General features: G+C 42.5%; 1 protein-coding gene across 2 annotated transcripts; it reads right to left on the reverse strand.

Annotated features, from left to right (window-relative positions):
- Positions 1-3,966: 3,966 nt before the first annotated feature.
- On the reverse strand, positions 3,967-8,057 carry LOC311149788 (OTU domain-containing protein 3-like). 2 transcript variants are annotated; one of them, XM_084187015.1, is made up of 9 exons: positions 7,902-8,048; positions 7,540-7,604; positions 6,994-7,301; positions 6,518-6,666; positions 6,247-6,359; positions 5,705-5,827; positions 5,459-5,588; positions 4,959-5,149; positions 3,967-4,716 (listed from the first exon to the last, which is right to left on the reverse strand). In XM_084187015.1, exons 3-9 carry the CDS (start codon positions 7,200-7,202, stop codon positions 4,552-4,554), a joined length of 1,080 nt encoding a protein of 359 aa, XP_084043141.1. In that variant the 5' UTR covers positions 7,203-7,301; positions 7,540-7,604; positions 7,902-8,048; the 3' UTR covers positions 3,967-4,551. The 2 variants fall into 2 exon arrangements, with proteins under 2 accessions (XP_084043141.1, XP_084043140.1); XM_084187014.1 differs by lacking the exon at positions 7,540-7,604 and having other exon boundaries at positions 7,902-8,057.
- Between the last annotated feature and the right edge of the window lie 15,284 nt (positions 8,058-23,341).

Here is a 23,341-nt window from a genome sequence, read left to right on the forward strand (position 1 = left end):
TGATGCCACGTTAGACTTTGCATGTGAGTTTGTGTGACCCCAGCCCACCCAACAAAAATATGGTCCAGCCCATCTGGCATTTGCTAGAATTTCCAGATGGCCAATAGGCCCCTGCATATCATTCCACTTCCTTCTTCCTGAATACTGTTCACACTCTCGCAAATGGCCTCCAGCCTCTTCTGCGAAAAAGCCCTGCCCACATACAATACAGTGGCCATTCCACAGTCCCCTTCCATTTACAGATACTGGATATAACAGAATACATTGTTCTCCCTTTGGCTCTCCTCCTGAATCATGGTCACACCATCCTACACCTCCGCCATATATTTCTGCACAGCCTGGTCTCAGACTATACGTAACATATGAAATGTAAATCCGGGACACTGAAATTGGTATGATATGGTTACATAAGACAGAAGGTTACTTAAGGCAAAAACGAAAGTAGGGTTGTTGGTCGTGGTGGATGTATAATACGAACGTCTAGCAACCCGAAGGTTACTACTTTTTAGCTACTTTGCAACTACTTAGCATGTTAGCTAACCCTTCCCCTAACCTTAACCCTAAACCCTAGCCTAGCTAGCATTAGCCATCTAGCTAACATTAACCACCTAGCTAACGTTAGCATTAGCCTCCTAGCTAACGTTAGCCACAACAAATTGAAATTTGTAACATATCATACGTTTTGTAAATTCGTAACATCATACGAATTGTACTTCGTAACATATCATATGAAATGGATGATGGACATCCACAAATTAATACATACCATACGAAATATAACATATCATACTCATTTGAGTGTACCGGATTTACATTTACAATGCTACGTTTACCCCCATGAGTCCAGGTTGTTCTGCGTCTCTGTCTGAAAGGCTTGGAAGACACATTTCAGTTGAATGCATCAGTTTACAACTGACTAGGTATCCCCCTTTCTGTCTCTGTCTGCAAGGCTTTCACTTTGGTCCTTGTTGTGACTCCATGCTGGAGAGTCCTGAGCACGGCTGTCCCTCATCCCCAGACCTTGCCTCAGCTCCACCATGTCTCAAGGGACCCTAGCGATCTGGTTGAGCTCTGCCATCTTCTGGTCAAACTCAGAACTTCTGGTTCCTCTCCTAAGCGGGAGAAACATGTTTCAAGATTCCAGAGGTGAATTTAGTCAAAGATGTTCCAATATAGCTTTGCCTTTTCCCCTCGGATTTCGTTTTGGCCTTATGGCCTTAGTTGCTGACTGCTGCATAGCCTTGACTTTATTATGGACAAGTCCTCTTTAAAAAGGAAAACCAGACTGCTGTGTGGAACTTAAACGGTGATGCTGGCAAGCTGTGGAGTCTCCTTGTTTTTCCTCCTATCAAAACACACAAACAGACTCATAACTGCAGCCCAGTGCTAATAGCCTTGGATCATTTACCTGGTCTGAGAGAGCTACAGTTATGTCAATAGGATCAGTAGATGGAACTTTTGGGAGCTGTTGGCAATTGCTTTGAGGTGTTTGTTCCCTTACTGTCCTCCCAAAAAGATTGTGAACATGAAACTATTTTCTTTTGTGTTTAAATATTCACTGAGGAGTATATGAAAAATTCAAGAAAGATTGAATGGGTTTCATACAGTACATTATTTTTGATCATCCAAGTGATGGCAGAAAATATTAAACTCTTCCAGGTTCGTGGAAACTCCTCATCTCGGCTACTCAATCTTAATCTGGAAAAGGCAAAAATGTTGGATTGCAAAAATCTGGCTGCACTGATTTTAACTAGTAGCAAGGGGAAATTACTGTGAGATTTACCAGGTCAGAAACTTTTTTTTTGTTGCACTGTCAATCGGGGTACGAGGGGTGGTTCCTGTGGGATTATTTAAGACACTCTTTGAAGACGTAGGGTTTCAGATGTTTTCGGAAGATGGGCAGGGGGAAACTGTTTCCACCATTGGGGTGCCAGGACAGAGAAGAGCTTGGACTGGGCTGAGCAGGAGCTGCCCTCCAGAAGGGGTGGGAGGGCCAAGAGACCAGAGGTGGCAGAACGGAGTGCTCGGGTTGGGGTGTAGGGTTTGAGCATAGCCTGAAGAAGGGGCGGTCTTGTAATGGATGCGAGCTTCGACTGGAAGCCAGTGGAGTGTGTGGAGGAGCGGGGTGACATGGGAGAACTTGGGAAGGTTGAACACCAGGCGGGCTGCAGAATTCTGGATAAATTGCAGGGGTTTGATGGCACAAGCAGGGAGCCCAGCCAACAGTGTGTTGCAGTAGTCCAGACGGGAGATGACAAGTGCCTGGATTAGGACCTGCGCCGCTTCCTGTGTGAGGTAGGGTCGTACACTACGGATGTTGTAGAGCATAAACCTGCAGGAGCGAGTCACTGCTGTGATATTTGCAGAGACCGACAGGGTGTTGTCAAGGGTCATGCCAAGGTTCTTTGCACTCTGGGAGGGGGACACCATGGAGTTGTCAACTGTTATGGAGAGGTCTTTGAGCTGGCAGGCCTTCCCCGGGAGGAAGAGCAGCTCCATCTTGTCGAGGTTGAGCTTGAGGTGGTGGGCCGACATCCAAGCTGAGATATCTGCCAGGCACGTAGAGATGCGTGTTGCCACCTGGGTGTTAGAAGGGGGAAAGGAGAAAAGTAGTTGAGTGTCATCACATTAGATAGGAGAGACCATGTGAGGATATGCAGAGCCGAGTGACTTGGTGTATAGAGAGAAGAGGGCCTAGAACCGAGCCCTGGAGGACACCAATAGTGAGAGCACGTGGTGCAGACACAGATCCTGCACGTTTCCACTGCTCCAGACTCCAATGGCGGCAAGTTTTACACCACTCTAGCCGACGCTTGGCATTGCGCTTAGCTGTTATCAAGGCAAAGGGTGGCTATTTGAAGAATCTCAGATATAAAATATATTTTGATTTGTTTAACACTTTGTTTGCTACATGAGTCCATATGTGTTATTTCATAGTTTTGATGTCTTCACTATTATTCTACAATGTAAAAAATTGTAAAAATAAAGAAAAACCCTTGAATGAGTAGGTAGGTGTGTCCAAACTTTTGACTGGTAGCGTAGGAGGACGAGAACAGAGAATAGAGATTTAGCTTTGGCAGTACAGAAAGCTTCTGTGACACAGAGAAGAGCAGTCTCGGTTGAGTGACCCGTCTTGAAGCCTGACTGGTTAGGGTCGAGATGATCGGGGTCGAGCGGACCTCACTAGTCGCAGGACTTCATATGGAGAGGTAAGGGGTCAAGGCGTAGTTCTGTGTGAGTGGGACCAGTGGACTCAATACGCTGAGTGAATGAGGAGCAGATGTCGTCAACCTTCTTTTCAAAGTGGTTGACAAAGTTGTCTGCAGAGATGGAGGAGGAAGGGGGAGGGGGTGGAGGATTAAGGAGGGAGAAGGTAGAAAATAGTTTCCTAGAGTTAGAAGCAGAGGCTTGAAATTTAGAGTGATAGAAAGTGGCTTTAGCAGCGGATACAGAGGAAGAGAATGTAGAGAGGAGGGAGGTGAAGGATGATAGTTCCTCTGGAAGTTGTTTTTGCTTAGCTGCCCTCAGCCCTGTTCTGTAAGCTTGAAATGAGTCACTCAGCCACGGAGCAGGAGGGGAAATGGAAGTTATAAATCTGTCATTCTCATTGAACGCAAGTCTAAGAAGCCGTACATATGTTCTATGTGCACTATTTCTATGCTTCCCGGTCTGAAGTTTTGTTTTTGCATACTTTTGCATACTTTCAGTTTTGTACACCAGCTTCAAACAGCTGAAAATACAATATTTTTGGTTATGGAAAATATATTTCACAGCGGTTTATATGGTACAATGATTCTACACTATACTTCTCTACACTAAACTGAAATTAGGTGAACTATTAGAATTTTTGCAACCAGGAAATGGTGGAGGTATTTCTGCATAGTGCATCTTTAATTAAATAAAATAAAAACGAACATTAAAACCATTTAAGACGAGATATTTAACAAAAATATGAATAAAATCAAATACTGTAAAGATGTTCATTTATTGCCTCATTACATGCCATACCAGACAGAGTGCTTCACAATCATTCATCAGCAAACCTCCCAACTGAATAATTTATTTAAGCTTGATCAATAATACTGTAACTGCCATTAACCAGATAAAATAATTCTTTACATACTGTATCAACTAAACCATTTCAGTATCGTTCACAAAACATTTCATTCTGTTTACAATGATGTCTCTCTTCCCGTTCCTTTCTTCTTTGGCTGGAATCAGAGAAATTCAACTCAAAACAAACGCAAAGAGGAGCCCAAGATGTACTGCATGGTCGTTGTGAAAAGCAGCCCTCATTCACCAGCATAGAAAGAGTCTAGACAGTGTGTCTCTAAGAGTAATCTATTTACAGCATCCTGGGTCACTATCAACCACACTCATAATCAACCACCACCCCCAACACATTCACACACAACCTATCGCAGGCACCGTACATTTGCAAAGAAACTAAAGGGTTTATGAAAGTCATCCAATGTGATTGAGATTGATTCTGTGTGCAAAACATTGTCATCAGCCGCCCGGTATAGCTTTATTTGGCCATCCCCTGTCTGTCTATATACTAAGTGTATTTAGAGCTGGCACTAGAGTCACCGGCTCCGAGAGGTTCTGGTTCTGGTCAGGTGTTCCTTTGCTTTGAATAACCTTCTGCCGATGTCTTTCCTCCTGTCGCTTTTTCTTTTCCAAGCGCTGCTGCTCTTTCCTCTGCTTGTTTGAAGCCTGAGAGAGGGGTAAAAAAAACAGGTCAAGACAAAAAAGGGGGACTTAAGTCCCTTCTGAATTGAATTGAGAAATGCAGGTCAATTTAATTTGGAACTTGAATTGAAATAGTCACACAGACTCAGAATACATATTCAGAATTGGAATTTGAGTGCAGAGTCGTGGTGTAGTGGTTCCTTACTGTCTGAATAAAACGTGTTAAAACACCTTAAAAATATATTTATTTAAGAATTGCAATTTACCTTGGATTTGTGTATGTTGCCTCCATCTGGTGGTAGTTTGTGCTCACTGCACTCTGTCGCTGCCTCTCTACACGCTGAGCATGATCCCGAGGCACACTGTCCGTGACACACTTGGGCCGCTAGCTCAGAATCCACCAGCCACTCAGCATTGATGGTGGCGGCACTCAGCTGAAACAGATTCTCCTCTTCACCTGAGAGACATGGCACACAATACACATGGGGTCAGTTGCGGTGAATATATCACATCAGATGCTCCTGTTGATCATTATCAAAGGGTTTTTGGATGGTAGCTCCCTCTAAAAGATGGAAATCCCCAAAACAGCCAATTGTATTCAGTTGTATTTATTTGCAATGTTTATTATACATGGTAGGCGTAGACCGCAGATGAATTAAAGTTTTATATGAGTTGGGGTTAGAAAAGCACCCAAAAACGGCCCAAAACAGCTAGCAGACGCTGATAATCAGAATGCACTGGGGGAGAAGACAAAGGGGACACTCACAGTTTGGGCCTCTGTTCTTCAGGGAACTTAGGATCACATTGTCCTCCTCGGAGGGGGTGGGTGATGGGGCTTTCCGTCTGTCCCTCTGGCCGTCACCAAACTCACGCTGCACACTCGAATTATGAAGATTCTGGAGGGACACGAGAGGGGTGGGGGGAATAAGGTAACATTTTATGAATATAGGACTAATCCAATGGTTGAAATATTTGGGAGTGGGTTTTTAGATGAACCGGTCGTTTTTCGTACCTCTAAACGCAGTTGAGCAGGGCTCTCAGAGTTGTCACCGACTGGTCGTACACTGTCGTAATGGTCTCCATAGCGATAGGCAATGTGTAGCTCTCGGCCAACCAGCTTCTCAGGGCCATTTATCTGAATTGAGGAAACATGATGAGTAGGGCCTATCAATAGTGGCATTTCATACAGTCTGTTACATTAGAAGAGGACTTCAGCTTAAAAAAACAGTACAGTGTGCTACAATGTGGTCTAGTAGTAGGACCACATATACCACCTGGCGACGGGGATTCACGCCTCTCCTCGCCAACTTTTTTATCTATGCCCTTCTATTTTTTACTACTCCCCTGTCCACTTTCCCGTTCTTTCATTTAAATAAAAAATGTAACATCAAAAAATAAGCCTACTTAATGAGATTGGGATTCCGATCTCCTTTAAAAACAGATATATAAAATAAGTGTGAATTTCCCCTATTGTGCACTACTTTTAAACAGCTATATGTCTCTAGCCAAAAGTTGTAAACTATATGGGCAATAGGGTGTCATTGAGGTTCCTACCTCCCACAGTGGCGTGTTGAGCTGATGAATGACCACTTTGAGCTGTTGACTACGGGCGAACGCCACGATGGCATCATTGCCAGCAAACGTACCAGGCTGGGAGAGGTTTGACACTGAGAGGAAGAAAACAACAGAGAGAAATATTAGTGACAAGACCTTTTAAAGACACACTCTCCAGGATGACTGGCATACAATCAAAAACTTGGGCATCCCACAACATTTTCACATGGAAATAGCATTTGGTTTCTATCATATTGGGCTGTTTCCTTACAATGCTGTGCGAAGGGCACATCATCCTCCACAAAGGGCTCAAAGTCCTGCCGGTGTGCCATCATGTACTGCACAGTCTCCTGGCGCAGGCGCAAGTGTCCTCGAGAGTGTCCCTCCAACTGGTCACCCAGAGCCCGGAACAGGCAGTTACTATAGGATGGACACACAGTATTAGTCAACGTTGTAACAGCCATTTATAACAGCACTTTGGTTACGTTCCAGGCTGACTACATTTCAGACGTTGCATTGCATCAACCAATGGTTGCGTGCCATGTCATTGATTACACAGTCGGAAATCAGATTGCTATATTTACATTTACATTTTAGTCATTTAGCAGACGCTCTTATCCAGAGCGACTTACAGTTAGTGTATATCATATGATATGTGGTTAGCTTATATATTAAATACCTATCCAGGCGTTTATAGGTCTGCCAGGTGTCTGCAATGTAGTCAGACCTTCTCTCTCTGAATCTTACCCATCTCCAGGCACCTCTCTCAGTTTGAGCCCCAGCGCTTGGAGCTGGTTAGAGAAGCTGACAAACTCCTCTCCCTGGTCCCCGTCCTGTGGCCGGTTCTTGCGGTCCTTGGCGATTGCCCTGCGCGCGACCCGCTCATCCCGCTTTCGCTCTACGTCACACTTTCTGTTGCCGCCACGCAGTGGCTTTCCTGTCTGCTTCCTAGACATGGCTGCCCGGCCTACAGACACAGATCTCTACAGATGCAAGTAGATCTCTCCGTCACTCACTGGCACATGCAGTTGGGTTACTTCCACACAGGTGGAATCCTGTATTTCAGAAAGAAGAGGGAAAGAATAGAGATGATGTAACAACTCAGTTACATCCACATTACACTGACACTAATTGATTGGTACAGTAGTCAGCTACAAAAATATGGTTAACATTAGCTAGTTGTTACACAGTCAGTTCAGTCAGTTGATACGTGGCACAGCATGCAATTGCAACTCTAAATGGGTTAGCTAATTAGCTACAATGTGATAAGGACAACCAAAGATGACTACTGACCAGTTGCATTAGCGTGGTGTCTTATGCCGTAGCTGTCATGCTAGCTAGCTGGTAGATCTGTCATCCTGAATAACAACAACAGCTGACAGGGTTTGATTTCGACTAGTTAGAGAGCCTACTGTACTGGCCAGTTGACGTAAGCTAGCTAGCTAGCTAATTATATTATCTGATAAGTAACTAGCAACTGTTATGCCAGCTGGATATGACTGCTAGCTAGGTTAGTCGACTACTTAGCTAGCTAGCTAGATAGTGTGCAAACGTTAGTGGTTAATGCTAATAGCGTTCTCGTTGATTTGGAGTTAAAAACAACAGTGATTAAATATCAAGCAACCAGAATATAACGAAGGTAACAAGTTACTCACATTCTACAGGAAGCATCCGATGATGCGCAAACCACGTCCTATACAGTAGTACGTAATTTTTTAGCTAAATAATATCTGGCTCATGAGTTTGTTTAATTGGTTTGTTTACAATTCCCGTTCAGCACCACCACTTCCGGGACTAAGGGTACGGAAGCCTGAGAGCATCATACTTTATATATTACCGTCCAAATTCATAACTGTCAACACAAAACAATACATACCCTTTTATTAAAAATCCTATAAGTTTGTGAAACGTTTAGCTCACCTTAAAACCCCTACTTTCAACTGTCTTGAGAAATGTCCATTACTTGATTTGAACTAATCCAAGAATGGTGTAGCTAATGTTGGGAACAATTGGGAATAAAGTGGGGCACTTTTACAGGGAAGGATGACCCCTTGGCAGTGGTCATTGTATCGGCCTAATACACTATCTTTACAACATTTACATAATAGTCATTGTGTAGACTAGGCCTACTTATTAAAGTTGGTTGTGGTGAAGTTCAGAACAAGCTTTCTATGCTATAAGAAAACGTTGCATGTCTATCAAATGAGATATGAAAACAGCTGGTACATGACGGTCAACAGTCATCAAGCCAACAAGCTCTGAATCATGTTAATTTCAGAAATCTGTGTCTTCAGTGTATGACTCAGGATAAAGTGGGAGGGGGTGTTATGTGTTGTAAAGGGAAAAGACTGCACTTTATTATCACTCTCTTTTCTCCTCTCTTCCATTCTCCTCTGAAAAATCTGTTATATTTTGAAGCACCACAATGCAGGCCCTCTTCTCCAATCCTCTCCTCCTTATGACAGAATGCAGTTGGAAAGAGTTGTGTGGAGGAGGAGTGGGTTGAGGAGGACAGAGAGTGTTTGCTGTGTAGAATTCTATCAGACATTGTCAAAGAAGTCGCCTCAGGACCTAAAAATGCATCGGCAGGCATAGAAAGGAAATAAGAATGTATATATAACAAAAAAAAGAAAACACAGTCAAGTAAATACCTTCCCAGTTATAATAAAGATTTGCATTAGAAATTTAGAACGATATGTGTTTTTAGAACGAAATGGATATTTAGTGCATTCGGAAAGTATTCAGACCCGTTGACTTTTTCCACATTTTGTTACGTTACAGCCTTATTCTAAAATGTGTTAAATAGTTTTTTATCCTCATCAATCTACACACAATACTCCATAATGACAAAGCAAAAACCGTTTTTTAGACATGTAACTGTTAAGAGAATTTCTATCTCTAATCCAACCTAAGCTTGAATCATTACCAGAGGTTGTAAGGCTCTGGTTTTAATCATAAATGATTTAAGGTCCACAACCAACAAGAATGATCTGTCTTTTTATTCATGGAGAGCTCTGGCGCCCAAAACACATACATACTGTTTTATATCCCTTGACAAACAAAGGCACTTTGCTCCGCCCACCTTTAGGAGGCTTTTTGTAACCCCTTTTCTCAGTCCCCTTCACCCTGGAATGTTTAGTCCCGCCCCCCTCTGTTAGTAGGTTGACAATACATTATAATTCTTACACAGTTCACACATTTATACTGTATTTGGGGTGAAATCCTTTAGTCATTATTCTTAAAATACAAATTAATCTAACAATCCACCCCTTTGACTAAATATCTTCACCTTCAGGATAAATGTATTTTACAAGCATGATTAATCTCAGAGATCACGTCAGAACTAATAAACATTTCATCCAATTGCGGTCTTTCAGGGTCCAAATCCTCGTCATCCACCAAGCCTGGAGGATAGTTTTTTTTTTTCATTCCCCTGGTCAGAGTCCGGAGTCAGTCCAATCTCTCATCATTGTTTAGATACTGCATTTCACCAACGCCTGATTCACCAATCCTCGGACACAGGGAACAAGACAACAACCACATAATACAAGAATACCCATACAAACACTGACCGCTCCTAAGATGGTGGCTGCTATGGTTTTCCATTTACCAAATATTTCATCAAACCACCCTATCCACGATGTACTAACTTCTGAGTTCTCAGTTCATTCTTCACTTAGTGCAGTTAATTATGTAAGAGCTCTGGTGACTGTCCCATTCAGTGTGGTGTTGTTAGGGATAAATGTGCAACAATGGCTTATCATTCTATAGACACCGGCCCTTTCTGCCTGATCTAGAACCAACCTCTACTAAGTTATGAGCGGGATGGCGGATAATTGCTCGAAGATCCCCTTTACTGCATCTCTAGTCTGGTCAATAAATCGTTGTTGGTTGTAATAGGTATAATTTATCCAATCCATATTTTTGTTTATTGTCACCCACCAGAAAAATGTTGTGGTAAAACCCTCCCATATTTGATTCATAGCTTTGTATTCGTCTGGAACACCCCTGGGGATGCCTATACCATCTATCCAAATTGGGCTATTTCCTTCCTGACCTATATTTCTCCTCCTCCTGATTATTCTTCCTGTCACTGGTGTTTGATGACTAATTCTTACAGGTTTGGACCAACAATACTGGTGCACAAGTACCCACCCATCCTTCTGGTAATGTCTGTCGAATGCTCCCTTTGTTAGTGCATGCCCACCACACATCAGTCAGAGGGATGGTAAGGTTCCTAATTTTTCCCCTCCCATCCTTGTCTAAATCAGTCACATTAATTATCTCTTTACAGCCATCAAAACCACCCAAGTTACAGGTACCATTTCTATGTCTGTAACACTGGTATTCGCCAGGAGTTAAAGTGAATCTAGGTGGGCTGGCCGAGTATGTCCATTTTGCCAGCCCAATCCCTGTGCAATTTGGCTCTTTTTGATTGGACCCCAGGTCTAATACAAAGGGAAACATTGCCTTTGGCATTGGGGCGGTCAACATTGTCGGTTGCCCAATGGAGCATGCATAACAATTGGTCTCCCCCAAGGCCCTAGCGGTGTACTTCATCCACTTTAACCAGAGATTCTCATCAGGGACCCCCTCCACTTCCCCTTGGTTCCATTCTTGGAGGAGAAAATCTTTCATAGTGGACGGGTTAGTCGAATTGACTCCGTCATCCCTTGACTGATCTACTCGGTCTATTGCTGTTAGTGAATTAATGACAGTACCTGTGCCCTCCATATCTTTTGACTCCATCAAATGTAATCTTAGACAAGTATCCCATCCATATTCGTCCGCGCAAGCCCAGTAAGTTATTTTCATGTCCTCTTTAGTGACCTTTACTATTGTTACTACCATCTCCGTGGGGATGTCGTTATACCTTCTTATCCTCCGTCTGAACGTCCAGCCCCCCCCCCCCCCCGTCTCATCTCTCCGTCCCCCAGTATGTCTAAATACCTGAGCCCAGGAACAATCCGCCGAGGGAGCTGAACATAAATACAATGGGATTTTATAATCCCACATTGCTTGCTTATCCGTCCTGATAAGATCCCTAATCCTAATTTTGAATCTTACTCCCCACCCTTCTCTGACTCCTATTTTGTAGATCACTCGTCCTTGACGGTCAGTATGTCGGGTCGCTTCCCTTTTATTTCTTAATAATGGTAAGGCCATAGCGTAATTGGTGCGAGGTGGTGGTGGATCTTGACATACCAAGACTATTGCCGAGACTATGATGCAGCTCAGGGTCCCCCATATTCCCAAAAACCGCCAACCCTCTCCTGCCTTTAGTCCTTCTGCTTGGTACCACCCCATACTCACACCCTAAGAACACACTACAGGGATGATAGGTCGGGGTAGGAGATCTTCGTTGACAGAGGTGATCCCCGGACCCTATTGGTCTAGTTCTGCTCTCCAACTCTGCGTGTGCTAAGTGGTGCTTGTATGTGGTCTTACCTTCTTGCAGTGGGTAACATGGACCCAGGTTCCTCTCTCTGCTATTCTAATGGCAAAGGCGGTGACCAATATAACCTGATAGGGCCCTTCCCAACAGGCCTGCTTCCAGGTTTCCTTCTAGTGACTGGATGCTCACCAGTCACCTGGTTAGATAGTGGGTCACCTTCTCCTTTAGTTCACCTGTGGGGCACAAAACCTCTGACATACGGGTGTGGTTAATAAACTATCTTCACACATGTTCAGATTAATCTAACAATTTCTGACTGCATTCTCTTTCTAGACTGTATCTAAAAAAAAATGTTTTTTTAAAAGTATTTTGTCCTCTCCTATTATTTAATCCTACAATTAGCCTCTTCCCCCCTCTTGACACATAGTTCTGCTCATGTGTCAATATTACCACCTACCTAAACCATCCCTTAGGTAATTTATCAACCAATTGCCACGCCTTTCATTTTTTAGATTGTCTTTTGCTTCTTTATTGCGCCTCCCACTTCCTTTGTCTTTATGGCAGCTAAATTCAACTTTCATCCAGTTCAGAATCAATTAGTAATCCAAACATCAATCTCTTATCTTGTAAAAACACTTATGTTTAGTTCAAACTCTGTTCTACCCAGGCTCTCCCGGGCTTGACCTGAAGACTGATTGTTGGACATGACAAGTCCATATTTAGGTCACCTAAGTCTTCTGCCTAGCAACAAAGAATAAAAACCTCTATGTTCGTGATTAACCCAGTTATCTCTAATAGCCCACCAAAAAAAAACCTCATCATCTTTAAATCACGACCAATGTCATATCCCTCTTTACTCTCTACCATTTGGGTAACATCCCTGATATATGTATGCCTCCTTAAAGTTCCAAATGATTTTACCATGGGCTGCCATTGCCTTCCCATAGATAAGATCACTTAATTTACCCATATGCAGTACATAATGGAGTACCCAAGCTTTACAGCAGTCTATCATTACCAAAAAGCTCATCATTCTTCATCAAAAAAATTTTTTCTCTAGTCCCTATCTACCTGATCCTATTGCTAAATCAATGATCTAGGCAATAGCTGTCTCGCCTTAGATTGTACATTCCTCTGATTACTGCAGCTTATTCCATTAATTTAGGTTCAAATATCCCCCAACAAACCGTTCCATCCCACAGCATAGTAAATACCACCTATGAACTGTTGAAAGTCCCCTAAATTCAACATAACAACCCTTTATAAACATCATGCTGGGTGTGTTGTTTTTTTATTTGAAAAACCCAATTGAAAAACAACAATCAAAGATAGCCAGGCTCAACTTAATTTGGTAGCTCCCTTTTATGACCTAAGTACTGCCTAACTTCACTAATGCTCCCCCTTAGCAACATTCCAATGAAATAAGCTAATCTCTTTCTCCTGGTTATACATTTTGTTAACCTTCAATTACCATCAGTAATCTAAAGATGGTAGTACACACAAAACATGATACAGATATCCCCAGTCCTAACCCATCACTAATGTTTGTATCAATCTAATTCCTCATAACTAATCCATAAAACCACTCAAAATTCCTCGAGTATCCAATTATTATTTAATTGATTACCCTAAATCTGCTACATGTGATCTCATTTCAAATGATCCATTATCAATTATTTGTTCAACCCCCTAGGAAAATCTGTCTCCCCTTCTATTGTTCCTGTCCCCCTTGTAAATGTCATATTTCAGTTTTTAGCCAATACAATCACGGTTACATCAAATGTTCCCTCAGTTAATGGTATTTTCTCCCTAATATTTCATACTCTTCTTATTTCCCTAAATGAGATTTAATCCCTTGCCTTGCCTTTCCTCTACTATCCTTCTATCATTACTGAATCAATGATAATAACTGTAATAACTATCAATAATAATTGTAATAACTATTACAAATTATATTGTGCCCTTTTTCTGATGGTATAATTGTAGCCTATTCCATCACTTTAGTTTAAAATATAAGTTTCTTTATAACAAATCCAGAACCCACCACAGGCTGGCGCTATTCCCCCAGCACAACAGCCAATGCCACTTGCTTCCCCGTAACTAAAATAAATTATCGTTCTAAAATGTACCAACTATTTGTATTTCCCGCTAACCCATTTCAGTTCGCTATTCAATCTCTTTAACCGTTCTCTCTGATTCGGCCCCAATCAATAAAACAAATACTTGATATCGTTGATAAGCATACACTTAGTGACATTCCTACCATCTGAACTATGTACTGTCTCTCACCTCTCCCCCCCCTCTCCTGCTCCTTCCTACATTATGGGGGAGGCGCGGGAAACTTCCCTACAATCTTCATTCTTAGGAAATAATGTCATTCGTACTTGTAACATATTTTCATAGACCTATCTAGAATACTACTAAAGCTATCTAATGCAACTTTTAATACACGTAAAAACTCTCTCTCCCTACACCCATTCCCCATTGAATAAGTGCGTCTTCCTAGTTACCCCATAACCACGCCTCAAATCTTTTATTCAGCATTTAACCAACCAAATACTAAGTAGTATCCGGTTATCATTCATACCCGCCGTTGAATTCCCTCATACACACATATTTCACCTTATGTCATTCAAATGCCCAACAAAACATAATAGTTCAATGGAACCCTCTATTGGCTCTCTACTATTTATACATTACTTCTATAACCACTTTAGTTATGGTCCGATTACCCATTAAACCTTATCACATAACCTTATCACCTAATCAAACAACGGCACAACCTTAAACTCATCTCCGCCGGCTGGTAGCCCAGTAACCAAGAGCACCGTCTCTCTGCCGATGTGCCCCCAAGCAAGGCACCCAACCCCCACTGCTCCTGCAAGTCGCTCCGGACCAGAGCGTCTGCCAAATGACCAAAAATGCAAATGTAAATATTCTTTACTTTCTCACTCATGACGTACGTCTACGTTTGAGTGAGAAAGTTCATACATATGCATCGTTGTAATTTTATAGGTACCTCTCAAATAATCGCTTTGTGGTGTTTTTAGCCAATTCTTAATCGACACGAATCATTTTTTCAAACATTTTGAACCAAAAAATAGACTGTCCTATCTCCGACACTGCCCTTTCCTTTACCCCTGCAGTCACGATGGTTAAATATTCCTTTGTTACCGTTAAAGCACTTTCGCGCTTAAAAAAGACCCTCGCTGTCTCTAGCCCCTCCCCTCGCTGTTTTTTCAAATCCGTTCCACAGTTTACATGCAATCATAACTTCACATTATTTAACCCCTAACCCAGAATTTTTTATTTAAAACTCCGGTTTCATGAAAAGAGTCAGATAACCATTTTTTCTCACGCGACTTATTTTTAGCTCCTTCCTTGAAACAATTATCACGTATTCCGATGGATTCTCAAATCTCACACGTACACAACATTATATTTGCCAAACCTATTTGTAACCTAGAGGTCGTAACTGCTCCAGTTTACAGAGTTATAGCAAATCCCCAGTTGTTTACGCGACTTTTGACCTGTTTAATGTATCCATAGCACACAATGAAAATCATCCCCTCCCTGTTTATTGTAACATTGTACCCAGTACAATCTCAATAAAAACTAGTTTACATTGGTGATGGCCATTCACCCCGGGTCATTTCGGACTAGATTATTTTGGTAATAGCTATTTACCTAGGGTCAATTACGGACCCTCCCCATTTTGTAATAATTATTACTTCTGTTGAGATTTTGGTAACTATTCTCTGCCCTCCACAAGAATTACTTATTCTTACACAAGTTCAAATAATTTCACCAAAATCCATGAATAAAAATTACTGACCTTTTCCTTGCAGTTTGGATTTACATGCTTTTTCAAACTCGTTAACGTCTTAATCGTTCATAAGAGTAATCACCGGCCTGTTTATAACCTTAACGTCGAAGGCCAGGACTATTCTCCACGGATGCAATCATCCGCCCGTGCACGGTTTCGGTGTCTTTAGAACAACAAAGATGTATTTAAGCTCCGCTCAAAGGACCACTCTGTTAAGAGAATTTCTATCTCTAATCCAACCTAAACTTGAATCATTACCAGAGGTTGTAAGGCTCTGGTTTTAATCATAAATGATTCAAGGTCCACAACCAACAAGAATGATCTGTCTTTTTATTCATGGAGAGCTCTGGCGCCCAAAACACATACATACTGTTTTATATCCCTTGACAAACAAAGGCACTTTGCTCCGCCCACCTTTAGGAGGCTTTTTGTAACCCCTTTTCTCAGTCCCCTTCACCCTGGAATGTTTAGTCCCGCCCCCCTCTGTTAGTAGGTTGACAATACATTATAATTCTTACACAGTTCACACATTTATACTGTATTTGGGGTGAAATCCTTTAGTCATTATTCTTAAAATACAAATTAATCTAACAATAACTGAAATATATAATTTACATAAGTATTCAGACCCTTTACTCAGTACTTTGTTGAAGCACCTATGGCAGCGATTACAGCCTCGAGTCTTCTTGGGTATGATGCTACAAGCTTGGCACACCTGTATTTGGGGACTGTCTCCCATTCTTCTCTGCAGATCCTCTCAAGCTCTGTCAGGTTGGATGGGGAGAGTCGCTGCACAGCTATTTTCAGGTCTCTCCACTCAAGGACATTCAGAGACCTGTCCCGAAGCCACTCCTGCGTTGTCTTGGCTGTGTGCTTGGGATCGTTGTCCTGTTGGAAGGTGAACCTTCGCCCCAGTCTGAGGTCCTGAGCGCTCTGGAGCAGGTTTTCATCAAGGATCTTTCTGTACTTTTCTCTGTTCATTTTTCCCTCGATCCTGACTAGTCTCCCAGTCCCTGCCGCTGAAAAACATCTCCACAGCATGATGCTGCCACCACCATGCTTCACTGTAGGGATGGTGGCAGGTTTCCTCCAGATGTGAAGCTTAGCATTCAGGCCAAAGAGTTCAATCTTGGTTTCATCAGACCAGAGAATATTGTTTCTCATGAGAGTCCTTTAGTTGCCTTTTGGCAAACTCCAAGTGGGCTGTCATGTGCCTTTTACTGAGGAGAGGCTTCCATCTGGCCAAACTATCATAAAGGCCTGATTGGTGGAGTGCTGCAGAGATGGTTGTCCTTCTGGAAGGTTCTCCCATCTCCACAGAGGAACTCTGGAGGTCTGTCAGAGCGACCATCGGGTTCTTGGTCACCTACCTGACCAAGGCCCTTCTCCCCCGATTGCTCAGTTTGGCCGGGCAGCCAGCTCTAGTAAGAGTCTTGGTGGTTCCAAACTTCTTCCATTTAAGAATGATGGAGGCCACTGTGCTCTTGGGGACCTTCAATGCTGCAGAAAATGTTTGGTACCCTTCCCCAGATCTGTGCCTCAACACAATCCTGTCTCGAAGCTCTATGGACAATTCCTTTGACCTCATGGATTGGTTTTTGCTCTGACATGCACTGTCAACTGTGGGACATTATAGAGACTGGTGTGTGCCTTTCCAAATCATGTCCAATCAATTGATTTTACCACAAGTGGACTCCAATCAAGTTGTAGAAATATCTGAAGAATGATCAATGCAAACAGGATGCACCTGAACTCAATTTCGAGTCTCAAAGCAAAGGGTCTGAATACTTAAGTAAATAAGTAAATCTGTTTTTTAATTTTAATAGATTTGCTAAAATTTATAAAAACCTGTTTTTGCTTTGTCATTATGGGGTATTGTGTGTAGATTGATGAGAAAAAGTAATAATTTAATCAATTTTAGAATAAGACTGAAATGTAACAAAATGTGAAAAAAGGGAAGGGGTCTGAATATTTTCCGAATGCACTGTATACAGTTGAAGTTGGAAGATTACATACACTTAGGTTGGAGTCATTAAAACTTGTTTTCCAACCACTCCACACATTTCTTGTTAACAAACTATAGTTTTGGCAAGTCGGTTAGAACATCTACTTTGTGCATGACACAAGTAATATTTCCAACAATTGTTTACAGACAGATTATTTCACTTATAATTCACTGTATCACAATTCCAGTGGGTCAGAAGTTTACATACACTAAGTTGACTGTGCCTTTAAACAGCTTGGAAAATTCCAGAAAATGATGTCATGGCTTTAGAAGCTTCTGATAGTTTAATTGACATCATTTGAGTCAATTGGAGGTGTACCTGTGGATGTATTTCAAGGCCTACTTTCAAACTCAGTGCCTCTTTACTTGACATCATGGGAATATCAAAAGAAATCAGCCAGAAGGAAACAGGTACAAAAGTATCTATATCCACAGTAAAACGAGTCCTATATCGACATAACCTGAAAGGCCGCTCAGCAAGGAAGAAGCCACTGCTCCAAAACTGCCATAAAAAAGCCAGACTACGGTTTGCAACTGCACATGGGGACAAAGATCGTACCTTTTGGAGAAATGTCCTCTGGTCTGATGAAAGAAAAATAGAACTGTTTGGCCATAATGACCATCGTTATGTTTGGAGGAAAAAGGGGTTGGCTTGCAAGCCGAAGAACACCATCCCAACCGTGAAGCACGGGGGTGGCAGCATCATGCTGTGGGGGTGCTTTGCTGCAGGAGGGACTGGTGCACTTCACAAAATAGATGGCATCATGAGGAAGGGAAATTATGTGGATATATTGAAGCAACATCTCAAGACATCAGTCAGGAAGTTAAAGCTTGGTCGCAAATGGGTCTTCCAAATGGACAATGACCCCAAGCATACTTCCAAAGTTGTGGCAAAATGGCTAAAGGGCAACAAAGTCAAGGTATTGGAGTGGCCATCACAAAGCCCTGACCTCAACCCTATAGAACATTTGTGGGCAGAACTGAAAAAGCGTGTGCGAGCAAGGAGGCCTCCAAACCTGACTCAGTTACACCAGCTCTATCAGGAGGAATGGGCCAAAATTCACCCAACTTATTGTGGGAAGCTTGTGGAAGGCTACCCGAAACGTTTGACCCAAGTTAAACAATTTAAAGGCAATGCTACCAAATACTAATTGAGTGTATGTAAACTTCTGACCCACTGAGAATGTGATGAAATAAATAAAAGCTGAAATAAATCATTCTCTCTACTATTATTCTGACATTTCACATTCTTAAAATAAAGTGATTCTAACTGACCTAAGACAGGGAATTTTTTACTTTTTACTTTTAAAATTGAGTTTAAATGTATTTGGCTAAGGTGTATGTAAACTTCCGACTTCAACTGTATATATATATATATACAAACGTATGTGGACACGACTTCAAATTAGGGGATTCGGCTATTTCAGCCACATCCGTTGCTGACAGGTGTATAAAATCGAACACACAGCCATGCAATCTCCATAGACAAAAATTGGCAGTAGAATGGCCTTAATGAAGAGCTCAGTGACTTTCAACTCGGCACCGTTTTCGGATGCCACCTGTCCAACAAGTCAATTCATAAAATTTCTGCCCTGCTACAGCTGCCCCGGTCAACTGTAAGTGCTGTTATTGTGAAGTGGAAACGTCTAGGAGCAACAACAGCTCAGCCCCGAAGTGGTAGGCCACACAAGCTCACAGACCGGGACTGCTGAAGCACATAGCGCGTAAAAATCAACTGTCCTCAGTTGCAATTCTCACTAGTGAGTTCCAAACTGCCTCTGGAAGCAACTTCAGCACACAATAACTGTTTGTTGGGAGCTTCATGATATGGGTTTCCATGGCCAACAGCCGCACACAAGCCTAAGATCACCATGCGCAATGCCAAGCGTCGGCAGGAGTGGTGTAAAGCTCGCCGCCATTGGACTCTGGAGGAGTTGAAACGCGTTCTCTGGAGTGGTGAATCACGCTTCACTATCTGGCAGTCCAACGGACAAATCTGGGTTTGGCAGATGCCAGGAGAACGCTACCTGCCCCGATGCAAAATGCCAACTGTACAGTTTGGTGGAGGAGGAATAATGGTCTGGGGATGTTTTTCATGGTTCGGGATAGGCCCCTTAGTTCCAGTGAAGGGAAATCTTAACGCTACAGTATACAATTACATTCTAGATGATTCTGTGCTTCCAACTTTGTGGCAACAGTTTGGGGAAGGCCCTTTCCGCATAACAATGCCCCCTTGCACAAAGTGAGGTCCATACAGAAATGGTTTGTCGAGATTGGTGTGGAAGAACTTGACTGGCCTGCACAGAGCCCTGACCTCAACCCCATCGAACACCTTTGGGATGAATTGGAATGCCGACTGCGATCCAGGCCTAATCGCCCAACATCAGTGCCCGACCTCACTAATGCTCTTGTGGCTGAGTGGAAGCAAGTCCCCGTAGCAATGTTCCAACATCTAGTGGAAAGCCTTCCCAGAAGAGTGGAGGCTGTTATAGCAGCAAAGGGGGGACCAACTCCATATTAATGCCCATGACTTTGGAATGAGATGTTCGACGAGCAGGTGTCCATATACTTTTGGTCAGGTAGCTTAGTGGTTAAGAGCGTTGTGCCAGTAACCGAAAGGTCGCTGGTTCTAATCCCCGAGCCGACTAGGTGAAAAATCTGTCGATGTGCCCTTGAGCAAGGCACTTAACCCTAATTGCTCATGTAAGTCGCTCTGGATAAGAGCGTCTGCTAAATGACAAAAAAAAAATATATATATATATATATATACACTACCAGTCAAAAGTTTGGACACACCTACTCTTTCAAGGGTTTTTCTTTATTTTTACTATTTTTTACATTGTAGAATAATAGTGAAGACATCAAAACCATTAAATAACACATATGGAATCATGTAGTAACCAAAAAAGTGCAAAGCCACCCTTTGCCTTGATGACAGCTTTGCACAAACTTGGCATTCTCTCAACCAGATTCATGAGGTAGTCACCTGGAATGCATTTCAATTAACAGGTGTGCCTTTGTAAAAGTTAATTTGTGGAATTTCTTTCCATCTTAATGTGTTTGAGCCAATCAGTTGTGTTGTGACAATGTAGGGGGTATACAAAAGATAGCCCTATTTGGTAAAAGACCAAGTCCATATTATGGCAAGAACAGCTCAAATAAGCAAAGAGAAACGACAGTCCATCATTATTTTAAGACATGAAGGTCTGTCAATACGGAAAATGTCAAGAACTTTGAAAGTTTCTTCAAGTGCAGTCGCAAAAACCATCAAGCGCTATAATGAAACTGGCTCTCATGAGGACCGCCACAGGAATGGAACACCCAGAGTTACCCCTGCTGCAGAGGATAAGTTCATTAGAAGTACCGGCCTCAGAAATTTCAGCCCAAATAAATGCTTCACAGAGTTCAAGTCACAGACACATCTCAACATCAACTGTTCAGAGGGGACTGTGTGAATCAGGCCTTCAATGTCAAATTGCTGCAAAGAATCCACTACTAAAGGACACCAACAATAAGAAGAGACCTGCTTGGGCTAAGAAACACGAGCAATGGACATTAGACCAGTGGAAATGTGTCCTTTGGTATGGATTCCAAATTGGAGATTTTTGGTTCCAACCGCCGTGTCTTTGTGAGACGCGGTGTGGGTGAATGGATGATCTCTGCATGTGTAGTTCCCATCGTAAAGCATGGAGGAGGAGGTGTTATGGTGTGGGGGTACTTTTCTGGTGACACTTCTGTGATTTATTTAGAATTCAAGTCACACTTAACCAGCATGGCTACCACAGCATTCTGCAGTGATACGCCATCCCATCTGGTTTGGGCTTAGTGGGACTATCATTTGTTTTTCAACAGGACAATGACCCAACACACCTCCAGGCTGTGTAAGGGCTATTTGACCAAGAAGGAGAGTGATGGAGTGCTGCATCTGATGACCTGGCCTCCACAATTCCCCGACCTCAACCCAATTTAGATGGTTTGGGATGAGTTGGATGGCAGAGTGAAGGAAAAGCAGCCAACAAGTGCTCAGCATATGTGGGAACTCCTTCAAGACTGTTGGAAAAGCATTCCAAGTAAAGCTGGTTGAGAGAATGCCAAGAGTGTGCAAAGCTGTCGAGGTCTCAACTTACTGTTGAGACTTAGAAAATTAGAATGCACTAGGTGGAATTTCAAAATGTGGTAGTGCGTCAGCAGTTTTCCACTTGTTATGTCCGTTATTCAAATAGCCCATGTCAGCTAAACATTTGTAGATGTCGAAGTGAGGTAGTTTAGCCAGCTATCTAAACCTTGTAGTAGGCCTAATCATCACCAAATTACCGACCGGGCACGCAGGGCATGTGCTCAGGGGCCCTGACCTCAAGGGGTCCCCGTTGATTTTGTTAGTCCCTGTCACACAGATATCATAGCAAAATGTGTAGAATTGCAAGAAATGAGCTTTAAAACTGCAAGAGTTTCTCACCACCACCTGACAAAATGTGTAGAATTGAAGGAAATGAGCTTTAAAACTACAAAAATCTACAAAAGCCCCATGGCAAAATGTGAAGAATTGCTGAGCCCCGACCGAATCTCGCTTATGGCCACCAAAAGACTAGAGGTGGCACTGCATATCATTGAGGAAAAGTGTTGAATTGGGTTGTTCTTTTGAAATAGAACAGCATGGTAAAGAAAGTAAATCTATTCAAAGACTAGTACATAGTCCCCTGTAGCTCAGTTGGTAGAGCGTGGCGCTTGCAACGCCAGGATTGTGGGTTCGTTTCCCACGGGAGGCCAGTATGAAAACGTATGCACTCACTAACTGTAAGTCGCTCTGGATAAGAGCGTCTGCTAAAATGAATAAAAACATTTACAAAAATAGTATATAGAGAGAAAGAGGGAGAAAGCCATTGACAGCATCGCTTTCCATGGTCCTGAACTGATAGGCTTGTAGGGAGAAAGCCGTTAACATTGGTGCTCTCCGTGGTCCTGAACTGATAGCAGCCTAAGCCCAACACAGAGGGAGAGTGGCAGGCTGCTATCCAACGTCCTGAACTAGTAGACCATCCTCATAGCTAATTTTGATTGTTGAAGAACCTACAGCTATGACTATTGAAACTAAAATGTGAGTGTAACTACTTTGTGTAAATAAAGTTGATCTTCTAACAGGTAACAGGGGACGTCCTTGGGATTTTGTCCAGAATCGAACAATTTTCAATTGCTTTGACGTTTAGGCTATAAAAGTAGCCTACTAAGTAGTGCTAAAGACATTTGGGATTTAGCCTAAATCTTGTGACATTTGTCCTCGGGTTGTGTTACACATTTAGTGGATGTCGGTTGGGTCTGAATGAATGGGAGTTATTTTAAGGACATATGTCTTGCTTTTAATGGGGAAAGTACCGTCATCCACAATAGCCTTTGCTATTAGGCTATGCAATTAATATTGTTTTTAACTTATAAAACAATACCTCTAGTGAATGGTTAATACAATAAGCGTATATAGGCGTAGAGTCCAATGATGTAGCATAGCATACAGTGGCAGCCAATGAGAAAGTTAAATTGGCCGGACTCAGGAATTCAGCCCAGCGAAATGGGGTAGAATCCGAAAATGAACTGCAACGAGAAAGAGGGTAGAGACTAGAGAAACAGTGGTAGAACGAAGTGGAGGGGGTGATCAGTAAAGCTGGTGACGCCTCTGGAGGAATGGTATAGAGGTTAAACCACCGTGAATATTCTTGGAATTATTTGCTTGAATGTCTCTGAGTGTTTTCACAGAGTAAAATGCAATAGGGGGACAGAATCTCGCTCTTTCTCCCCTTCCTTCCTTCCTTCCTTCCTTCCTTCCTTCCTTCCTTCCTTCCTTCCTTCCTTCCTTCCTTCCTTCCTTCCTTCCTTCCTT

The sequence above is a fragment of the Coregonus lavaretus genome (assembly GCF_964263955.1).
Source record: "Coregonus lavaretus genome assembly, chromosome: 22".
Lineage (NCBI taxonomy): Eukaryota > Metazoa > Chordata > Actinopteri > Salmoniformes > Salmonidae > Coregonus > Coregonus lavaretus.

What these genes read in the sequence shown, in the direction of transcription:
- LOC311149788 (XM_084187014.1), bottom strand. Translation starts at nt 7,202, where the DNA reads ATGTCTAGGAAGCAGACAGGAAAGCCACTGCGTGGCGGCAACAGAAAG. An exon ending in TCAACACGCCACTGTGGGAG is followed by an intron (nt 5,828 to 6,246) that starts GTAGGAACCTCA and finishes TCCTCAATTCAG; the next exon opens with ATAAATGGCCCTGAGAAGCT. An exon ending in GCAACATACACAAATCCAAG is followed by an intron (nt 4,717 to 4,958) that starts GTAAATTGCAAT and finishes CCCCTCTCTCAG; the next exon opens with GCTTCAAACAAGCAGAGGAA.